Source organism: Peromyscus eremicus, chromosome 10 (assembly GCF_949786415.1).
Source record: "Peromyscus eremicus chromosome 10, PerEre_H2_v1, whole genome shotgun sequence".
Classification (NCBI taxonomy): domain Eukaryota; kingdom Metazoa; phylum Chordata; class Mammalia; order Rodentia; family Cricetidae; genus Peromyscus; species Peromyscus eremicus.
The window spans coordinates 88,777,506-88,799,596 of NC_081426.1; the positions used below are offsets into that span (position 1 = coordinate 88,777,506).

Genomic DNA, 22,091 nt, shown 5'->3' on the forward strand with positions numbered 1-22,091 from the left:
AGGGGCATCAACTATTAAACAGCAGCAGAAAGGACACAGCAAGGCACAGGGCTCCAGAAAGCTTAAGCTTCTGAATGCACAGATCCTGAGAAGTCAAGTTTCTAAGCTTTCCCCACACAGTAACCAAAAGGTGAATGTCAGTGTCAGCTATGAGGAAGTGCCTCTCTCAATTCTCCTGACACTCTCTCCCGTGACATTGCTTCACTCATGCCTTCTGGTTTCTTTTCTCTTTATTTTTTATTTTTTTTGGTTTTTCAAGACAGGGTTTCTCTGTGTAGTCCTGGCTGTCTCTCTGTAGACCAGGCTGGCCTTGAACTCAAAGATGCACCTGCCTCTGCTGGGATTAAAGGTGGGAGCCACAACAACGGACTGCCTTCTGGTTTCTTTTAAAAGACAACTCTTCCAAACATGGAATGTACTGTGGTCTCCTTCTTCTAAGAGAATCACTGTATTTCTAAGCACTCTGAAGGTAGCGTAAAGAGTCTTTTTTTGGCCATATTAAAAAAAAAAAAAAAAAAAAAAAAAAAACACTGAAAAACATTCAATGTATGACCTGGTAATCTTCTATTTGAGGGCACTAGTCATACTATTAAGTACCATTCTGAAGGATCCTCAATGTTTGGAGAACTGTGTAATACTATATTGCTTTGCTTTGTTTTGTTAAATGATCAAGTAGCCATCTTAAGCTAAGGTTAAAAACTTCAGAGAGCAAGCTACCCACAGTTCCACAGCCAGTAGGACAGCACAGGGATGACTCAACCCCTGTGCTCTGCTCCATTATATTCACTGTTTTCCTCAGACTGCAAACATCAACAATGGTGACGGACAGTGAGTCCCCAGTAAGAGACAAACGCTGCAAGCATCAGCTATTGCTGCCTCCGAGGGTTCTCAGGACAGCCAAGCTGTCCTAGCCTTTAGTCATGAACTAACCAAGAAAAAAGAAAGACTGATTACTTCATGGCTTTGCAGTAAGTTGGGCACCTTTATGCCAGCAAAATAATACCCCTGTAGCCAAACTACCACTATCTATAAAATGCTTAAAAGGCTATAAATGAACAATTCAGAAATTTAACCAAAATTTAGTTTGCTGTAAGTTTTCTGGCAAAAAATTTCATGAGCATTAGACATATCCAATTTAAAAACAAAACAAATCCACACAATTATCTTAAAACATTCAAAAGAATTCATTAAAAGTTATACAATTAACAACCCTATAAACACAATTTTGAGTCAGTTTAATTTTTTTAACATGCACTTTAAGCAATAGGCCCCCTTTTTTGTTTTTACCTGTACTGTTTTTAACTGTTGGGTCTGTAACACAGAGGGCTGAGTTGTAGGATTAATCAGTTGACTTCCTGGGGTCAGTGCTGAGACACCAATGACAGGTTTCACCTCTGGCCTCCCTCCAATGGTAACTACTTTAATTTGCTGCGGTGGTAACTTAGCGTCTCCTGGCTGGGCCTGAGCTGTAACTTTCTGAGCCTGGGGTAGTTGGCTATGGGGTAGTGCTAAAACAATTGGTGAACCAGACTTGCCCAAAGTTGTTAAAATTAACTTCTGTCCATCTGGTTTAAGGGTCTGATTGCCAAGTTTAAGATCAGATGTCTGTGATACTTTGTTTAAAATAATCTGATTGGCTGATATAGTCACAGGAGTCTGAGCACCAAGTTTTTGAAGGCCACTTGGAAATGCTGGTTTCACTGTGGTATTAGAATCTGCTTTAGTAACTGTGGTATTCACTGCAACTTGGTTAGTGTGGTTACTGTACACTGTGATTGGTTCCGTGGAAATGGGCGTGGCTGTAGAGTCACCAGTAGAATTTATGTTGACAATTTCTTCCAGTTCTGTCTCCATGGGAATTGGGGATGACACAATTACAGCCTCAATACTATCCTCATCCACTAAAGTTATAGCAGTGTCCATTATCTCCTCTGGAAGCAAACTATTCACCTCGGCCGGCACCACCTCCATGATCACTCTGCTTCTAGGAAGATGCCCAGGTGCTGGAAGAAAAGGGGAAAATCGTTACCAGGTTTTAAGCAGATTTTTAAAAATACATTCAAGAAAAACGTAAATGACAAAACCAACAGTGCTGAAATTGGCAAATAATTAAATGAAGGACATTCCTGATAATTATCTAGATTTCACCATTTTCACAAATCATAGCTTTTAAGAATCTAAGATATGGAAATATCTTTAAATCTTCAATGATCTGTCTGGGTCCTATACATGTATAGCAATACCCTGTTTATAAACATCCATTAAATGTCAAAGGAGTTTCTAGATGGTTCTACTTCATGAATGGAGATCAAATGGACTACGTGGCCTAAGTCTAATCAATTAGCTTCATACTAAGAGAATTTTTCTTTGGAAAGATTTTCCAGTCCTCTGCCATTTAAAGTGTCAAAGGGGAACTATTTAAGAATGTACAAGTCTAGATAGATGGCTCAGCAACTAAGAGCAACTGTCGCTCTTGTAGAGGGCAGTGTTCAGTTTCCAGCACTCACATAGTGGCTCACAACATTCTAGAACTCCAGTTGCTGATGATCCAAGGCCCTCTTCTGACTTCCACAGGCACAAAGCACACACACGCAGGTAACATACATACATGCAGGTAACATATACATATAAAATAAAAACAAAATATATATAAAAAAGAATATATAGCCAGTCCCCATAATGGGAAAAAAAATAAGTCCAGATTATGGACAAATCAGCTGTAATGCTTTTAGCTAAAAATCAGAACTTTCAAAAAATGAGTGAATTCCGGTATCAACATGTATTCAAGACAACCCAGTATATGTAGATAGACTAGACAGCAGTGAAGTGTTTGCTCAGAGAACTTCAAAACCCTTTAGAACCCAATCAGCATCTCTTCCTCTTCCTCTGGGAGCAGGCTGTCTTAACCCTTCAGCCTCCTGGGTGCTAGCACCGCAGGTGGCATGGCCACACTCACCTTATTTTCTTTAAAATATACGACAAGCATTGAAAACTTAAGAGTAGCTGGCACACACAGCTGGCGTGGATCATGCATGTAACCTCAGCCCTGAGAAGCTGAGGGAGAAGGACTGCAGCAAGGTCTGGGGACAGCACAGTTGGGGCAGCCTGTGCTACACAAAAGAAGACTAACACATACAAACAGCAAACTACTTAGTAGCCATGGCAAATATTGCTGCTGCCAAAATAAGCTATCAGTAGAGAGATCTTATTACGGCAAAAATGGCGTAATTTTCCTCCCCAAACCTGATGTGTGTGTGTAGCATTACCATCCCTATTTTACAGATTAAAAAAAAAAAAAAAAAGGAGAAAGGTTAAAAAAAATTGCCCAAGGCAACTAGTGAATGTTAGAGACAAGACTCAAACTCTGGTTTGTATGGTTCCAAAGTTAGTCATTTTAATTGAAAAATTATACTATCATAAACATTGTACCACTGGTGTTTTTAAATGGAGACTGAAATAAGCCTAATCCTTCACAATTAACTCCCTGTCCTGAAAGCCCACACTACATAAGTGCTGTCTATCAGAAAAGCTTTGCATTTTTGCTCACACTAGAACTTCATGTACAGGGAATCGTGCATAGATGTTCCTCAGCATACGATGCTGTTCCAGAAAAACTATCATAAAATGCTAAGTCAAATATATATTACACCTCCCAAACCACTAGACAGCAGAGTGTCAGATCCCTTGGAGGGAATTACAGGCTGTTGTGGACCACCCCATACTGGTGTTGGAATGAACTCCAGTTCTCTGGGAACAATAGGCACTCCTAACCTTACCTGCTGAGCCCTTTTTCCAGCTCCCCCTTAGCACTGTAGGTAAAGCTCAACCCGTGGGTCTCACAGCTGCCTCGAATCCTTCATATCAGATATTTACATTACTATTCATAACAGAAGCAAAATTACAGTCATGAAGTAGCAACAAAAATAATTTTATGGCTGGGGTCACCATATCATGAGGAACTGAACTAAAGGGGCACAGCATGAGGAAGGTTGAGAACCACTGTTGTAAAGGGAAAAAACCCAACACAGTTGAACTACTGTGAGTCGGGGCCCTTGTGTGCTCGATCCCCGTGACACACGGAGTTGTATAGTGTGCCTTTCCTTGCAACATGATTTGAGATTGATCTTTACTGTTGCACTCATTACTAGTTCTCTTCCTTTCAACTGTTAAATAATACTCTACTGCACAGATCTCCCACGCTTTGTATATCCATCCACTTAACACTGGGCATCGGAACTTCCTCAGTTTGAAACTGTTGTAGATAACCCTGCTGTAAACATTAATTAAGTTCAAGGTTTGATGGCTGCGACTTTCCATTTCTTTTGAATAAATATCTAAATAGAGAATTGCTAAGATTTTGTATTTTAAAAGCTTATTTACCTTTATGTGTATGCGTGTTCTGCCTACATATATGTAATTGCATCGTGTACATGAGTGCTGTGGAGGCCAGAAGACAATGTTGGAGGCAGTTGTGAGCAACACATGGGTGCTGGGAACTGAGTCCACGTGCCCTGCAAAAGCAGCCAGTGGCTCTGAACTGCTGAACCATCTCTCCAGCCACACTGAGGCAGGAGTGCGGGCTTGTTCTCTGAGACATGAGAACACAGTTCAGGTTAGCTTACATTCTGAAGCCAAGGATGACCTTGAACTTCTAATCCTCCTGCGTCCATCTCTTAAATTTTAGGATTACAGGTTTGAGTCACCATGTTGGTTTGTGTGGTGCTGGACATCACACCAGGGCTTCATGAAGGCTAGGAAAGCATTCTAGTCAGTTATTTTCAAAGCCTATATTTTTTTTTAAAAAAGGCTGAGTTTTTGAGAAAGGTTTAAATGTAGGCAAGGGAGGCCTTGAACTCCCTTTGTAGACAAGAATGACCTTGAACTTCGAATCCTGCCTCTACCTCCCAAGTACTGGGATTCCAAGCATGTGCTTCTTCGCCTGGATTTATGTGGTTCTCGGGACTAGCTCTAGGGCAAGCACTCTGTCCTGAGCTACTTCACCAGCCCTTGGGTTACAATTCATTAGGCATGAAATTTGGCTATGTTATTATATCCACTAGCCTCCCAAATGCTGGGCTTGAAGTGTGGGCTACCACATCAGGCCAACCTCCGTATTTTTAAACAATGTACTGAGACTGTTCTATCTTCTTTTAAAGAATAGAACCAGGGATTGAACATAGGAACTTGCACAGGCTACACAAGAGCTATTAATACAGAGTTACAGCTCCAATCCTTTCTGCATGTTTTCCTAAAGTGTTGTTTCCTGTTTCTATAGGTGAGAATTCAGTAATTGGAAATCATCACATTAAACGAGTCAATCAGAAAAAGAAAGACATTTCTTGCAAATGAGGAATCTAGTTTTTTTTTTCTGTGCTTGCCTTGTATATACTCTACCACTGACAACAATACTAACAATGCTGATCATCTTTTCACCTGCAAATTGTGTGTGTGTGTGTGTGTGTGTGTGTGTGTGTGTGAGAGAGAGAGAGAGAGAGAGAGAGAGAGAGAGAGAGAGAGAGAGAGAGAAGAGAGAAGAGAGAGAGAGAGAGAGAGAGAAGAGAGCGCTTTGTTAATAGCTGGGACATGGTAGCACATGCCTGTAATTTCAGCAACACCAGCCTTAAGACCTGTTTTGGGGAGATGCTAGCTTTTAGGATTCTTATTGAGCTGAGTGAGTTCTTTACATATGCTGGAAAATCATCAGTCACAAATAATTTGTAGCTGAAAGTAATTACTAGGGTTTGCAGACTTTGGGGAAAGTGGAGAAGTGAGGCATGGTACACGAACTGGGTACTTTAACACAGCCAGAGCCATAAACACTCTGAGTATTGAACACAGCTCCATGAACACTGACAGGTTTACAGGCATTCACAGTACAGGCTCACAAAATACCAACACCAATGGCATATGTTTCAGTGAAAATCCTAACCATACATGACAAAGGGCCCCACCCACAGCCACAGCCCCTACCACACACAACAGAGGGCTCCACCCACAGCCACAGCCCCTACCACACACAACAGAGGGCCCCACCCACAGCCACACAGGCTCTCCATTATCCTACCATGACCTGGATGCTCTACCCCTCCCTCCCTACTGAATGAGGTAATCAGAGTGCCTGCATCTAACAGAACCATAAAAGTTTGACTCTTTACTCTCGCTAGGTATTTATTCAAAAGAAATGGAAAGTCGCAGCCATCAAACCTTGAACTTAATTAATGTTTACAGCAGGGTTATCCACAACAGTTTCAAACTGAGAAAGTTCCGATGCCCAGTGTTAAGTGGATGGATATACAAAGCGTGGGAGATCTGTGCAGTAGAGTATTATTTAACAGTTAAAAGGAAGAGAACTAGTAATGAGTGCAACAGTAAAGATCAATCTCAAATCATGTTGCAAGGAAAGGCACACTATACAACTACTCACAGTAGTTCAACTGTGTCTCTTCTTTACAATGTACTTTAAAATGGGGCGTAGACACATAGGGATGGACTTTGGTCTTTCTTAATGACAGGGACACCTCATCCCAACCTTCATCCACCTCTTTCCTTCAGATCAGGATATAGATGAAGCTTGGGACTCCACATTTATAAGCAAAGTTGGCATTTCTTTCAATCCTAAGAACTCACTCTTGCAGCCCAACCAAAGTCCTGTGGTTTTCAATCAACACAAAGCTCCATGTCCTCGTTGCCACCTGCCGAAGTCCCCACACAACAAGTTTTGGAGGCTCCTTAACTTACATGGAGTTGAATGTGTACAACAACTAAAGTGTCATCCTGTGGGCTTACAATCCTCAGCTAGGGGCATGGAGTTGAGTGTGTACAGTGAGTAAGCACCATCCAGTGAGCTTCCACTCCTCAGCTAGGGGCATGGAGTTGAGTGTGTACAGTGAGTAAGCATCATCCAGTGAGCTTCCACTCCTCGGCTAGGGGCATGGAGTTGAGTGTGTACAGTGAGTAAGCATCATCCAGTGAGCTTCCACTCCTCGGCTAGGGGCATGGAGTTGAGTGTGTACAGTGAGTAAGCATCATCCAGTGAGCTTCCACTCCTCGGCTAGGGGCTTGGAGTTGAGTGTGCACAGTGAGTAAGCACCACCCAGTGAGCTTCCACTCCTCGGCTAGGGGCATGGAGTTGAGTGTGCACAGTGAGTAAGCACCACCCAGTGAGCTTCCACTCCTTGGCTAGGGGCATGGAGTTGAGTGTGTACAGTGAGTAAGCACCATCCAGTGAGCTTCCACTCCTCAGCCAGGGGCATGGAGTTGAGTGTGTACAGTGAGTAAGCACCATCCAGTGAGCTCCACTCCTCGGCTAGGGGCATGGAGTTGAGTGTGCACAGTGAGTAAGCACCATCCAGTGAGCTTCCACTCCTCGGCTAAGGGCATGGAGTTGAGTGTGTACAGTGAGTAAGCACCATCCAGTGAGCTCCACTCCTCGGCTAGGGGCATGGAGTTGAGTGTGTACAGTGAGTAAGCACCATCCAGTGAGCTCCACTCCTCGGCTAGGGGCATGGAGTTGAGTGTGTACAGTGAGTAAGCACCATCCAGTGAGCTCCACTCCTCGGCTGAGCCTGGATTACTCAACAGGTAAACCCTCTCCGTCCAGGCTGTTCTTGTCTAACTCACAGATGACATCACTCACTACCAGACTCATCCTTCTCTTAGCCCACAAGGGCCTATCTTTCCCTTCCTTTCCAGGAGCCACAGCCCAAACTGAGGTGGGAGATTTGTTTTTTTAAATAGGCAATTTGCAAGCAAGGAAACAAAGTAACCAGTTACTGCTTCAGAGGCAGAAACCATAAAGTCCTGAGTCTGAGACAAAGTTTGTTTGTTTGTTGATTTTAGTAGTAAGAGGAAAAGCACGAGAATCATGTGGAAGCCAGTTCCTCTAGACCCCCAGGCCCACTGAGAAGACAAAGGGGTTGCCCAGGCTGATGCCCAACATACAGGAAGTTGGCATCCCTACTGCTCGCAGAGGGAGATAGTGTTTTTCTTAGATTGGACAATAAGCAAAGCTACCCTTTGCTACAGGAGCGAGGGATACTGTATCATCAAGGCCATTTGCTTTTGGTTTTGGTGGAAACAACCCAGACTCATGTGCATGACAGGCAAATATAGCCTCTGAGCTACATTCCTAGCTTTATTTTATTTTGGACAGGGTTTGGTTAAGTAGCTCAGGCTAATCTGAAAGTTGGGATCCTTCTGCATCAGTCACCCACTAGCTAGGATCACAGACATGCACCACCATAAAAAGATCTTTTAAAACAAGAGCTGATGCTGGGCAATGGTAGCACACGCCTTTAAACCCAGTACTCAGGAGGCAGAGGCAGGCGGATCTCTATGAGTTTGAGGCCCAGCCTGGTCTACAAAGCAAGTTCCAGGACAGCCAGAACTGTTACACAGCAGAACTCCGTCTCAAAACTAAATAAATAAATAAATAAATAAATAAATAAATAAATAAATAAATAAATAAATAAATAAATAAATAAATAAATAAATACATGAATGAATGAATAAATAAATAAATAAATAAATAATAAAAGGGGAAAAAAACAGCTGTCCAGCTGTCTCTGATTTCTTTGCAACTTGTACAGAAATGCAAAGACCCACAGAGTCCTCTCCTGGTATCTATTTCAGCAATGTTTTATACTCCAAGTGTATACATCTGCTACATACTGTTTAACCTAGCCCTAAGTACTCTATGTTTTTAAGCTACTGTAAATGGTTTTCCCCTGCTTTCCAAATGTTTGTCACTAATACAGAGATACAATTGGTTTTTGTGTGCTGTCCATGGATCCTGCATCCCAAGCCCACTTACTGTAGTAGCTTTTCAATGTAGATTACTTAAAATGCTCAATATCATCTGCAAGTAACAACTGTAAGTCTTCCTTTCTAATCTGCACACCTTTTATTTCTTTTGCCTTACAATATTTGCTGTGACATCACACAAAATGATGACTTAGGGGAATTAAAACAGACATCCTTGCCTGCTTTCCAATCTTATTTGTTTATCTGTAGGTTTCTCAGACTTCCTTTATCAAGTTGAAAATGTTAGCTTCCATTCTGTTTTCTGACTTTTTCAAAGATCTTTGTTATTATTATATTTATTTGTGTGGTGGTGAGGTGAGTGTACAAGTACCATGGTGAAAGTGTGGCGATCAGAGGACAAAGTGAGGGAGCTGATTCTCTCCTTCCACCATGGGAATCACTAGGACTGGATGTAGGTCATGAGGCACAGCCAAAGGCACCGTTATCTACTAAGCCATCTTGCCTATCGTTTAAAAAAAACAAACAAGCCTAGAGAATTGGCTCAGCACTGGCTGCTCTAGCAGAAGACCAGGGCTGGGCTCCCAGCACCTATGGCAGCTCACAACCATTTGTAACTCCATTTCCACGGGATCCAATGCCCTCTTCTGGACTGAGGGCACTGTACATATATGGTACATGGACATACACACAGGCAAGGCATCCATATACATGAAGTAAAAATAATTAAAAAATTTAAATGAAAAATGGTGGTTCTTGTATATAATCCAAGGACTTAGGAGGATGAGGCAGAGAGATTGTAAGTTCAGGGCTAACTTGGGTAGTGGATTTTGAATGAGCAATGGCCCCCATAGGCTCAGGTATGAATAATGAATCCCCAGCTGTTGGGCTGTTTGGGGGAAGTTATGGAAACTTTGATAGATACAGCCTTGCTGGAGGAAGTACATCACTGGGAGAGGACTCTGAGGGTTAACAGCCTCATCTACTTCCTGCTTGCTCTATGCACCTCCTGTATATGGAGAGAAATGTGTTCAACCAGCTTCCTGCTCCTATGCCATGCCTTCCCTGTCACAATGGACTCGCCATCTGGAACTGTAAGCTAAAATAAACATCCTTCTTTAAGTTGCTCTTTGGTCATGGTATTGTATCATAGCACAGAAAAAATAACTAATCCACCAATGTCCATATCAAGGTGCAGTCACAGAAGGGTGAGGGGTGAAAACAGAACTCACTGGTAGAACACTGGTCTAGAATGTATAAGGCCCAATGTCCAATTTCCAGCAACATACACACACACACACACACACACACACACAATTCTGCCATATGCTTTTTCTAAAATTATCAAAAAGAGAATCAGATGGTTTTCTACTTTAGTCTGCAAGTTAAACTGACTTTTATTACCAATCCAGTTCTACATTCTCAATCACACTCTGTATAAACTGCCGAATTCTACTGTTAATATTCTGCTAAGCATTTTTGTCTATATTCATGATATGTATTGGTTTGTAGTTTTCTTTTCTTGTAGCATCTGCCTGGGAATAATGCTAGCCTGACAAAATGAAGTGGAGCACATTCTCTGCTCAGAAAAAGTCTGCACAGAATTGTCTACTTCCTCCTTACATGTTGCTTAGAATTTATCTAAGACACATAGAGACACACAGCTCATAGGAAGCTTTCTTTTGTTTTTGTTCTAGAGACAAGGTCTTACATGCACACAGGCTGGCCTCAAGTGATCCTGCTTCAACCTGGCAAACATCTATAGAAAGGAACCACTGTGCCTGGCTTACAAAAAAGGTTTTTTTTGTTAAACTTATAAATTTAATATCTTTGATAAACTCTTTATGAGTCACTTTGATATTTGATAGTTTGTGTTTTTGAAGGAATTCGTGTACTTCCTCTAAGTTGCCAAGTTTATTAGCACTATATAATTATATTTAATTATATATAATTAAAGTTATATATAATATTCTTTCCTTTCAACATCTGCAGGCTCTGTAGAAAAGTCCTCTCTCCATTCCTCCCACTGGTATTTGGCTCTCTCCCTTTTTTCCGTACTGGTAGTCTAGTTGGAGATTTCAGTTGTCCTTTTTAGCCTTGTTCAATGCTGTCTTTGATGCTTCCCTTCTCCCCTGTGAGTGCTTCAGGTGTAATCTGACCTCCTTTCTCCAGAATCTTCAAATGGCAACAAGAGTCAAGGGCTTAGGAAGCCCAGCCTGGAGGCCCACAGTGTTGATCTATCTACATCACTCTCATCCTAAGGATATTTTTGTTATTGTATGTTAAATTTCTAGATGATTGAGGGATAATATATATGAGCAAGTTTATACCTGAAAAACTTTAAATGTTTGCTATCTGTCCTTCTCCAGAAAAACATAATTTTTCAAGCTGTGGTTCAAATCACTGACAAAGCTTTGTTTTGTTTCTTCCTCAAAATGGCAAGAAAACATTACTAAAAAGCAAAGGGATAGTGCAGCCCAGACCACATTGGCTCCCAGAGTTACAGTTCTCAAGGGCAGGATGATTGATTCCCAAGCCTTCTATACCTACAATAAGCCATTAAGACATAAAAAAACAAACTAACAAAAACAAACCAAAGAATACCAACACTACTTTAAATGCGTTCCATTAAGATCAATTTCTACTATCATTTATTCACTTCAAAATATTTTCTAATAGTCCTTGTGATTTTATCTTTGACACACGGATAATAGATAGCATTTAATACCTAAACATTTGGAGATTTTTCTATGTATCTTGTATCAATGAAGACAGAAACTCTAGTATTTACATAATTTGAAATAAGAGATTTGGGAGTGAGTTATGATCTATCTTGGTGAATGTTTCACCTTGTGCACTTGAACACATAAACTAAAGGTAGTGTTCTAAAATGTTAGGTCAAGTTGACTTTGAGTATTATTTGCATAGTCCATATCCTTACTCATGTTCAGTCAGCCGTATTTGTACACTTACTCCTCTAACCCCAAAAGAGAGACTGCCGGGTCTCAGGCAAGCCTGGACTGTATGTATATAGCAAGGAAAAAAGGAAAGCAACTTATCGAATAAAAAATATAAAACCAACTGTTCTGTTGTTTAATAACCACTGAGAGAGTGTACTGAGGTTCCTAAATATGATTGTGGTCCTATCCTTTAAAGTTCCGCTATTAAAAACTAAGTCCACATTCATCCTGTTAAGAGATTTGGAATAGCACAGAATGGTGGTACATGCTAGAAATCCCAATACTTGGGAGGCAGGAGGATTTTTATTTTGAGGCAATTTTAAAGCCAGCCTGAGTCACATAGCCAGACTCCAGAGTGGGCTAAGCCGAGGAGGAAGAAGGAAAAGAGGAAAGACAGGGGAACAAGACAGCGAAGACTCACATGCAATACAGAGGACTAGAAGCCGTGTATGCCTTTTTGAACTGGGAGTTCAAGCTTCTAATAAGAAACGCTTAATTGATTTGGTCAGTCTGTAAGTAATCAGGGACTGCACAAAGTTCTAGAGCCAGGGCTACCTTCAGAAGCCATTCAAAAGTCTCTAGAGCATCTTATATCATTACATATTTCAACTAGGGTCACATGCAGGGCATACTAACCTTCACTAAAACAAATCCTCCAGAGCTTGTGAGCATGGCAGGAAAAGGGTTTGGCCCTTTAGTTACATGATTCATCACCTAATTTTATCCCTAGGAATGGAAGCTATGTGCTAGCATATGTGTCTTCATCAATGTTGAAGTCGAGTCCAAGGAAAGAGGATTTTCAAAGGCCAAGGAAATTAAGGAGCTTCAGTTTGCTAACCTACACAATAGTTATTCCCAGTCAATGTATGGAGGGGCAGAAACCAGAACATAAAATGCAATCCCCCTGCCTCCAGCAGCTTCACAGTTCATAGCATGGATGTTCTAAGCATCTAAAGGCAAAAATACACTCCTGGAAGTCAATATTTTACCCCCTCACAGTTGAAAATGGTTGACTGCTCTAAGTCCAATCAGAGTCACTCAATTCAAAAAGTCTAATGATTTCTGACTCTGTCTCAATGCCCTTTGTTAAATACCACCTTCATCAGCACCAGGCACTACATCCTACACCCTAGTTTTCGTCATAGCATCTACAGCCATCACAAAATTCTTGTCTATTTGTCTATAACTTGGTTACCCTTTCATTTCTTTAGAATGTGAGTTACGGGGGAAAAGGACTTACTGGATTTCCTCACCAAAATCCCCTCCTATCCTAGGGCCTAACAGAGCTGGCAAACAATAGCCTCTCAGTAGAAATGTGAAGAATGAATAAACTAACCATGGAGAAGGAGTACCATAAAAACTACCATTATTTATACTGAGCTTTGCAAATAACTGTGTAAGGCAGGTTTATATACTACTCTGAGACTTTACAGCACTTTAAATAAGAAATCTACACCACCATAAGTCATGTTAAACAAAATGAGAAATTATTTTCAAGTAAATTTTCAACAATATCTTCTGATAATACTATCTAAAAACCCACAACCTTAACTTTTAACTAACTTACAGTTTTATCAGTAGTTTAACTAATAGGTGCTTATTGCTTTCTGACTTTGAGAAAGTTTGGGAAATTAAGCCCTGAAGAGCATAAAACTCAACAAACAGAACCACCATAGCTGTAGCCTGGGAGAGGTAATCTCATCTCCGCATTATATTGAACGGACAGTTAAAGGGTTATTACAGTAAAAAGTCCACAGCAGAGATAAACAGATTGGATTTAGCACAGTGACAATGTAAATTGTATCTAAAAGTTTAAAATAATATAGATGGAAATAAAAGGCTACACTTTTACATTTTAAAGAACTTATTACAGAGTGTTACCACAGAGGAAACACACCAGAACGCTGAGGTAGGAGTATCATGCATTCAATGCCAGCATGGATTATGTAGAGGACCTCATCTCAGACAACACACTCTCTATTAGGAGTCCACATAGAAGACCTATTTTCCAATCTTGGCTCTACTCAATGTTTATCATGTTGTCTTAGTTAGGGTTTCTATTGCTGCGATGACACACCATGACAATAAAGCAAGCCGGGGAGGAAAGGGTTCATTTGCCTTACACTTGCCACACCATAGTCCATCACTGAAGGAAGTCAGGACAGGAACTCAAACCAGGGCAGGATCCTAGAGGCAGGAGCTGATGCTGAGGCAATGGAAGGGAGCTGCTTACTGGCTTGTTCTACATGGCTTGCTCAGTCTATTTTCTTTCTTTCTTTTTTTTTTTTTTTTTTTTGGTTTTTCGAGACAGGGTTTCTCTGTGTAGCTTTGCGCCTTTCCTGGAACTCACTTGGTAGCCCAGGCTGGCCTCGAACTCACAGAGATCCGCCTGGCTCTGCCTCCAGAGTGCTGGGATTAAAGGCGTGCGCCACCACTGCTCGGCCCAGTCTACTTTCTTATTGACCCCAGGACCACCAGCCTAGGGATGGCACCACCTACCATGGGCTCAGCCCTTCCCCACTGATCACTAATTGAGAAACTGCCTTACAGCTGGATCTCATGGAGGCATTTCCTCAACTGAGGCTCCTTCCCCTCTGATGACTCTACATTGTGTCAAGTTGACACCCAAAACCAGCCATTACACATGTAATCTCACACTCACTCACAAGGTCATTATGAAGACATGGGTGCACTGTAACTCCACATTTCTTTCTTGCTTCTCCCTTTAAGTTCTGTTTTCATGCATTTAATACTCCTTCATCAACACTTGCCTCTGCTTCCAGACTGCTAGCCGGCCTCGCCTGTGCTCTGCCACCCTGCTTTCCTCACCATGCTTGACTGTTTCCGTTCTGGAACAGTCTCGTGCGGGTAAGCACAGCTGCTGAGTCACGAGTGCAATGGCCATGGTATGTCCAGAAGATAGCATGAACCAATTTGAGAAGTGACACCCCTACCCCAAATACTGGACGATATGGCTAGCTGCTTCAGGTTCCCACCACCCTAACTTCCCTGCAATGACAGACTGAAGCCTGGAGTTGTGAGTTAGAATTAACGGTTTCGTCAGGTATCTTATCACAGCGACCTGAATCCAGACCAAGACAGATGCTAAGCAAGCCTCTTGGATTCCCATGTTCATATCCTACTGATACCCAGTAAGGTCATCACTATGTCCTAAATAAATAAAAAGGAAAAGAACACTGGTCAATAGTTTCCGAATAACTTTTCTTCAAACATCTTTTTAAAGTTATTATTTTAGACAGGGTCTCACTGTGTAGCCCCTGGCTGGCCCACAGCTTATTATATAGAGCAAACTGGTTTCAAACTCACAGAAATCCACTTGCCTTTGTCTCCTGAGTGCTGCATTTAAAGGTGAGTGCCACCATATCCAGCTAAATACCATCTCCTTTAAATTACATTCATTTCTTCAGCCATTCATTGTATATCTTTTCTCATTTTTCTCTTTATTTGCATGTTTTTCTTCTCTAGGCCATTAGTTTTCTATATTTCTCAATAAAGCATGCCAAAATGTGATGCTAAAAAAAAAAAAAAAAAAAAAAAAAAAAGCTTAAGCTCTTTTAATCTGGGGCTGGAGTAATGGCTCAGCAGCCAGCTGGTAAAGATGCTTGCCACCATGCCTGATGACCTGAGTTTGATCCATGGATCCACATGGAGGAACCAACTCTCCAGCTGTCCTCTGATCTCCACATGTGGACCATAGCATGTGAGTTCGCACACAAACAGTAAATTAATTTTTAAAAATAGATCTTTTAATCTTTGACACACCTCCATAGAAATATTAGTCTGTATTGTAGTATGTACAATGCAGATTATGCACGCGTTACTCCACCCAGCCTGGAGTACACTATGGTGTTTCGACTTGTCTCCTCTCAGCTCCAGTGCATCTTACATAAACATTCCTTTATGTCCCTAGGTATATTCGTGAGGCTGCCATTCTACTCAAAAGTCGTATGCGATCAGAGCCTACCTCAGTAAGGCCCCTTTTAGCCTATAGTTTCAACTTTACCTCAACAATTCTTAAACCGAAAGCCCTCTTGGGCAATCAGTCATATTTAAATTAGTTTTTCCTATATCCCTAGCATAGTATAGGACTCATAGGCAACCCCTAATAAAGGCTGACTATTCCTTATCCAAAATGCTTGGTATCAGAAGTGTTTTAGACTCTCAAGTTTCACATTGGGGATATATGTATAGCTCTTCCTTCTAATGTTACCCTACATTAATATCCAAATGCTCTAAAACCTAAAAGTTTTTGAGTGAACATTTTGGATCAGATTAGGGATGTTTCACCAGTTTGACAAATAATGATGAAACTCTAAAGTGGGTGTGATACCAAACATCTATAATCCTAGCACTGGGGAAACTGAGGCAAGAAGAATCTCCAGTTCCAGACTGGCTTGAGCTACAGTGAAACCCTGTCTCCAAAAGAAGCAACCAACCCAAACAAGCAAAACATCTGTATTGTTCCTCTCTAAACAAAACAGATACCTGACTTTCTCCAGAGGCAAATTCTACTTTCAGACATTCAAATACACTTAAATTACTAATAGGCAATTTTCCTTACTAAAATGATCTAAAAACTGAGCTCTAGTGCCAGGCAGTGGTGGCGAGTGCCTTTAATTCCAGCACTTAGGAGGGAGAGGCAGACAGATCTCTGTGAGTTCAAGGCCAGCCTGGTCTACAGAGGGAGTTCCTGGACAGCCAGGCTACACAGAGAAACCATGTCTTGAGAAACAACAACAAAAGAAAACAAACAAAAAGCCAACACACACTGAGCTTTAAAAGGTAATTACCCCTTGGTCTACAAAGAGAGTTCCAGAACAGTCAGGGCTATTACATAGAGAAATTCTGTCTCAAAAAAAACTAAAAAAGAAAAAAAAAAGATAATTACCTAAGGAATGTTGAGATAGGGAGAATAGTCTTCCCTAGGGAACAGTATACCAGTTCAGTTAGTTAGCCAAAACAAAAGGTCAGCCCTGAAAACATATACATACAAATAACTATAATTATTATATAGACTGAGTGGGTTGTACTTATGTATTTAGAAATACACAAACACACACATACATACACACACACACACACACACACACACACACCTATGTAACAAGAATTAATGAAAAAGAAGGCCATGAACTTGAAAAAGATCAAGAAGGGGTATACGGGAGGTTTTGGAGGGAGGAAAGATAAGGGGAAAATGATGTAATTATATTATAATTTCAAAAAAAGAAAAAAATTTTAAAGGTAATCACAGATGAGTATAGTGGCACATGTCTTTAATCCCAGCACTCAAGAAGCAGGTGGACCTCTGTGAGTTCAAGGTCAGACTGGTCTAAATAGTGAGTTCCAGGACAGCTAGAGCTACTTAGAGAAGCCCTGTCTCAAAGAAAAGGTAGTTTAAAGGTTTCACAAACCAGACATGGCAGCTCATACCTGTAAGCCCAGCACTTGGGAGACAGGACCATTTTGAGTTAGAGGCTAGTTTGTGCCAATAAAAATTTCAGGCCAACCTAGCTACAGAAAGAGACTAAATATGAAGAGGGATGGGGGATAATCACTAAGAATCAACAAAAAAGACAACAGAGTTGGTAGGTAAAATTAGCCTGAGCATGCATGAGCTCAGCAGTTAAGGGCAGTAGCTGCTCTTCCAACGGACCCAGTACCCATATGGCAGCAGCCCACAACTGTCTGTATTCCCAGCTCCAGAGTATTCAAGGCCTGAGGACACTGCATGAATGCGATGCACAGACATACATGTAGCCAAAACACCTCCACATACACACATATATACACACACACACACACACACACACAGCTATCTGGGGCTACACAGCAAGACCCCATTTAAAAATAACAAAGCATTTTAAGTTTTAAAAATACTTACTCTCACTAAGTAAGCTAATTGATGTGGACCAAAAAATTGCAGCATAATTTAATTAAAAAAAAAACAAAACAGATTTCTACTGAATAATGCAAGATCAAACTTTGTGTGTGTGTGTGTGTGTGTGTGTGTGTGTGTAATGTTTTCTTCTTTTTAAAAAAAGATTCATTTTTTATGTATGCGTGTATATGCCACATGTGTGCAGGTTCCCAAGGAAGTTAGAAGAAGGCATCAGATTCCCGGGAGCTTAGAGCTCAAAGGAGTTGTGAAGCTGCCTCACATGGGTGCTGGGAACTTGGGACAGGTACAAACACTCTTAAGAGATGAGCTATGTCTTCAGGCACAATTTTCATAGTCTTTACATTGACTTATTTGTTGGGGGAGCACCCTTGCCATGAGGAAGTCAAAGAACAACTTGGAAAGTGCTGTTCTCCTATCACCGTGTGCATCCCAGGGGACTGAACTCAGGTTTAGGAGTGCTAACATGGCCAGTGCCTTTACATGCTGAGCCGTCGGCTGGCCCCTCAAATTATATTTTTAGTGAACAACAATCATTAAATCTTCTAAGTACCTTTCAAATAGTTGCTTTAAACGTTCTTTGGCTTCTCATTCTTGCAGTGAGTGAAGAAAGCCAAAGTCCAAACTATGCACACACATTCAGACAAGATATTTGCCCTGTATATACACAATATACCATATGCTAATATATGAAATACTTCATTTTACTTTGTAGACAACCTGAGAAAGAAAAATCCATTGCTACTCATAAATATAACTAGTAGGCAATTCTTAAATATCAACCTGTTTACTCTCATAATTCAAGGTCACTGACCCAACCTTCTACCACTTAAGCTGAAGAAATAAGGAGGACCCCAAATCAGTGTATAAAATTTCAGTATCATTCCTGTTGTACGCAAGGAGACTGGCTAAGGACCCAGCAGCACACTTAGGACAGTAAGGACCCTCAGGTGACAAAAGTAAGCTGGGGCCACTATAAAGGTCAATCAAGCCTTAAGATCGAGGTGACAGTGCTCTAGTTACCTGAACAAAGAAGCTGCATCTGCACTCTAACAGGCTTCCGTATCTTTATCAGGTTAACGTGCTCAAGGCTTGCATCAAGCCTCATGTCCCTGACAGTAAAGGTTAACTCACAAGCAGAATGGAATTTCACTTTAGTATACAGCCTATTATAAAATCTTCCATAACTTTGCTCTCTGAATTTATGAAATTAGATGGAGACAGAGAAGAAATTCCCTTTAAAACTGAGCAGAAAATATGATTTACAGTATCAACTGTTATTTGCCAAGTGGCCGGTTCAAAGGTGCCACCCCAAGAATGACAGCGCCATATAAATTTTTTTTTGATTGCTACAACAGTGGTCCATATGTTCAAAAATAGGTGAGGACCCACACCCCAACAAGTTAGACCATGCTCTGTCACCAACATTAAATGTGGAAGAAAATGCCAATGCTCTGCCTCCCCCAAAGAAACACAACTCCCTGAACTGCTGAACACCATCAGCCAACCCCCACTGAGTGGATATTTTAAGTATCTTATCAGAAAATCATGATAAGTACTAGCGGTTCCTCTAGGCCTCAGCAGCAGCCTTAGGTGTAAGGGAACTCAGCTCTTGATACTCAAAAAAATAATGTTGATGTCATTAGGAGGCTACTGATTCTTTGCACTCCGGACAAGTCATTCTTGATCGGCAACGCATTTCCTCCCCCAGCTCCCAAATAAAGAGCTCTGCAGACAGAGAGCCCCCGGGTACCCCCCTTCTCCTCTACCTCCAGAGGCTGCTGCTTTCTCCACCCTCCGGCTCTGAGGAGCGGGCTCCAGAAGGTCCCGGGCAATTCCGAGCCCGGGCAGTGCTTGTTTTGCCAGTGCACGGTAGCTCTGTCCAGCTGCTTCCTTTCCCAGTTTCCCCGAAAAGAAGCACTACAGGGTACCCGGGGACCCAGGAGGGAGCCGGGGTGGCGATGTCGCCGCGGCTGCCGCCTCTGGTATGTCAGGGGCCGGGATTGTATTTCGAAAGATCCGCCATTTTCACCTCGTCATCACCATCACAGCTCAGCAGCTTCCCCCGACAGCCGAGCCCCGGCCGCCGCCGCCGCCGCCGCCAGTCACCTCCCCCTTCCTCCTGCTCCCGCCCCGGCCCGCCCTCCCGAGCAGCACACACCCACATATCCGGGGAAACCTCCCGCCCGCCCCGCCAACCTTCAAACGCGCACCGGAGGTTCTAGGGCTCACCGGCGAGCCGAGCCAGACCCAGCACCCCAGGACCAGACACCCAGCTCCTGCGGGCCCCGCAGGAACGCCAATGGAAGTCGTGATACCTGCGAGATTCCAAGTCCTAGATATTTGTTAAGAGGGCAAGCCATGTGGAATCTGACACAAGAACAGAAAAGACCCCAAACTCTTTCATTTCCAGAAAAACACTTGAGATGGTAGACCGTGTTTTGTGTACATTTCGGAGACGGAGACCTTTAACGTCACTCACCAACTTTGGCATTCTACTCCACCCACAGAACTACTTTGACAGTATAGCTATTTCCATATGCATGTCTGATTCTCAGGCATCCCTTAATTACAGGTGCTGTTCCTACAGTGTTTTGTTGTTTTTTTTTTTAATTTTTAAGAGAATAAAGTTCTGAACTATTTCCCTCTCCACTTAACTGTGGCCATTTCTGTCCATGAACAACACCATTACGTCAATTTGTCGTTGGTTTAAGTTGTACAAGTGCCACTAAATTTAAAGTGTATTGAATTAAAGTGATTAATTCCAACTGTGGAGACATGAACGAAACATGAATGATCGCCTTCTAACATACAGGAAACACAGCTCTTCGCTAGAATCCCTTGCCAAATGGTTTTAGGATCTAAGTTTCCAAATTAAGAACCATCTGCTGCTGATACACTTGTTCAATGCAGTGAAAATAAACAGCTTGCTTTAGAACAAGATTCCGGAATGACCTATCCACCCCTTCCAGTTCCTCTCCTAGTTTAGTTTAATAAGTAGCCAAAAGAGGATACAAGCAATGCTTATTCATCTAAGGAATAAGAACACATAAGCTGCAAAGCTTCTTAATGGGACCAGCATTCTCCAAAAATTAGCGGTTTAATTTCAGAAAGTCTTAATAATTGCCAATTCAAAAGCTGTATTCCTTTATCATTCAGCTAGAACATAAGCTCTAAAATTGAATCTCAGGGTTGTTAACAGGGCTATTCTACTGTCTTAAGTTTACCTAAGAATAAGGTAGAAGCAGAAGCCATTTCATTTCCCTACCTTGTTTGAATGACAACTCCATATAAAAAGTCAGCAGGCTCTGGCTTAATCGAGTGCTGTCTCCCACCCACTCCCGGCGCGTTTTTATATACAGCCCGCTAGAGGCTGAGCGTATAAAGGGTTCCCAGTTTCCTCATCTTTCAACTTTATTCCCCCACCAACAGCCGGGTCCACCGGCACTCGGATGGTTGTTTACCGTTGCTTGGCCAGGCTGAGTCCCAGCCCGCTCCCTTCCCCCGTGCACCGCGGGGACATTATGACATTTGGCTGGTGGGCTTCGCGAGGGAAACGGACACACACCCCGAGGAGTCCATACAAAGGGGCGTAGGAAGAACGCGGCGGCGGGCAGCAGCGAAAGGAGGCGCTGGTACGAAATGACACAGCAGCAAAACCGGTTCCCAGAAGCCCGGGGCCGGTGGCTGCTTCCCGGGCCGCGCCGAGAGCCTGTCAACAGCCGCCCGGCCCTTCCTCCCGAGCGCGGAGCGGGCGGCGCCGACCCCGCCGAGTGACAGCCGCGCTCTCGGGCGCCAGCGGCTCGCGGCCGCGCCCCGACGACCCTCCGCCCGCCGCGGCCCACCGGCCCAGCTGCCCGGGAGCCGGCCGGCGCTCTCGGCTCGCGCCACCTCCCCGCGGGCCCGGCGCCGGTCCCCGCCGCTCAGCCCCGGCTCTCCGGAGCTGACACTCACCCGAGCCGGCGGCGCCGCCGCCTCCTCCTCGCGCCGCGCTCCCGGGGCTCCCAGCAGCCGCGGCGGCGGCGGCGCCTCCGAAACACAGACCCGGGTTTGTTCAAAATCACGCGCCCAGCGCCATTCCACCGCCGCATCCCATAATACGCCGGGCGCCCCGCCCCGCCCGCGCGCCGCCCCGCCCGCCCCTGCGCCGCCCCGCCTCCGCCGGCAGCCTCCGCCCCGCCCCTTCCGCGCGCCGCCCCGCCCCCTGGCAACCCGAGCCGCGTCATTGCGCAAGGCTGGTGGGGAGCGCGCTCGCGTTCCACGTGACTCCTCCTGGGGCCGCTGTCAAAGCCAAGGCCGGGAACACCCCCAGGTTCAGGCTCCTGGCTCTGTGACAAGACCACAGTAGGTGCGGTTTCCAGCGGGGCCCCCGCTTGGGGATGAGCTTGAGTGAGGCGGGAGTCGACATCCTTTCTCGAATGCCAATCTCTTCAGGGTTTAGACATGAATTTTGG

General features: G+C 43.2%; 1 protein-coding gene across 9 annotated transcripts in view; it reads right to left on the minus strand.

Moving 5' to 3' along the window:
• Positions 1 to 21,720, minus strand: part of Lin54 (lin-54 DREAM MuvB core complex component) — a 72,935-nt gene extending 51,215 nt beyond the window's left edge. The window contains exons 1-2 of one of the 9 annotated variants that reach the window (XM_059274793.1): positions 20,906 to 21,360; positions 1,288 to 2,003 (exon numbers count right to left, since the gene is read on the minus strand). In XM_059274793.1, coding sequence (XP_059130776.1) covers positions 1,288 to 2,003; positions 20,906 to 20,927 — 738 coding nt within the window. In that variant the 5' untranslated portion in view covers positions 20,928 to 21,360. Of the gene's footprint in view, positions 1 to 1,287; positions 2,004 to 19,406; positions 19,639 to 20,905; positions 21,361 to 21,591 lie in introns of those variants that run through there. The other 8 variants (XM_059274790.1, XM_059274791.1, XM_059274788.1 and 5 more) reach the window with 8 other exon arrangements.
• Between the last annotated feature and the right edge of the window lie 371 nt (positions 21,721 to 22,091).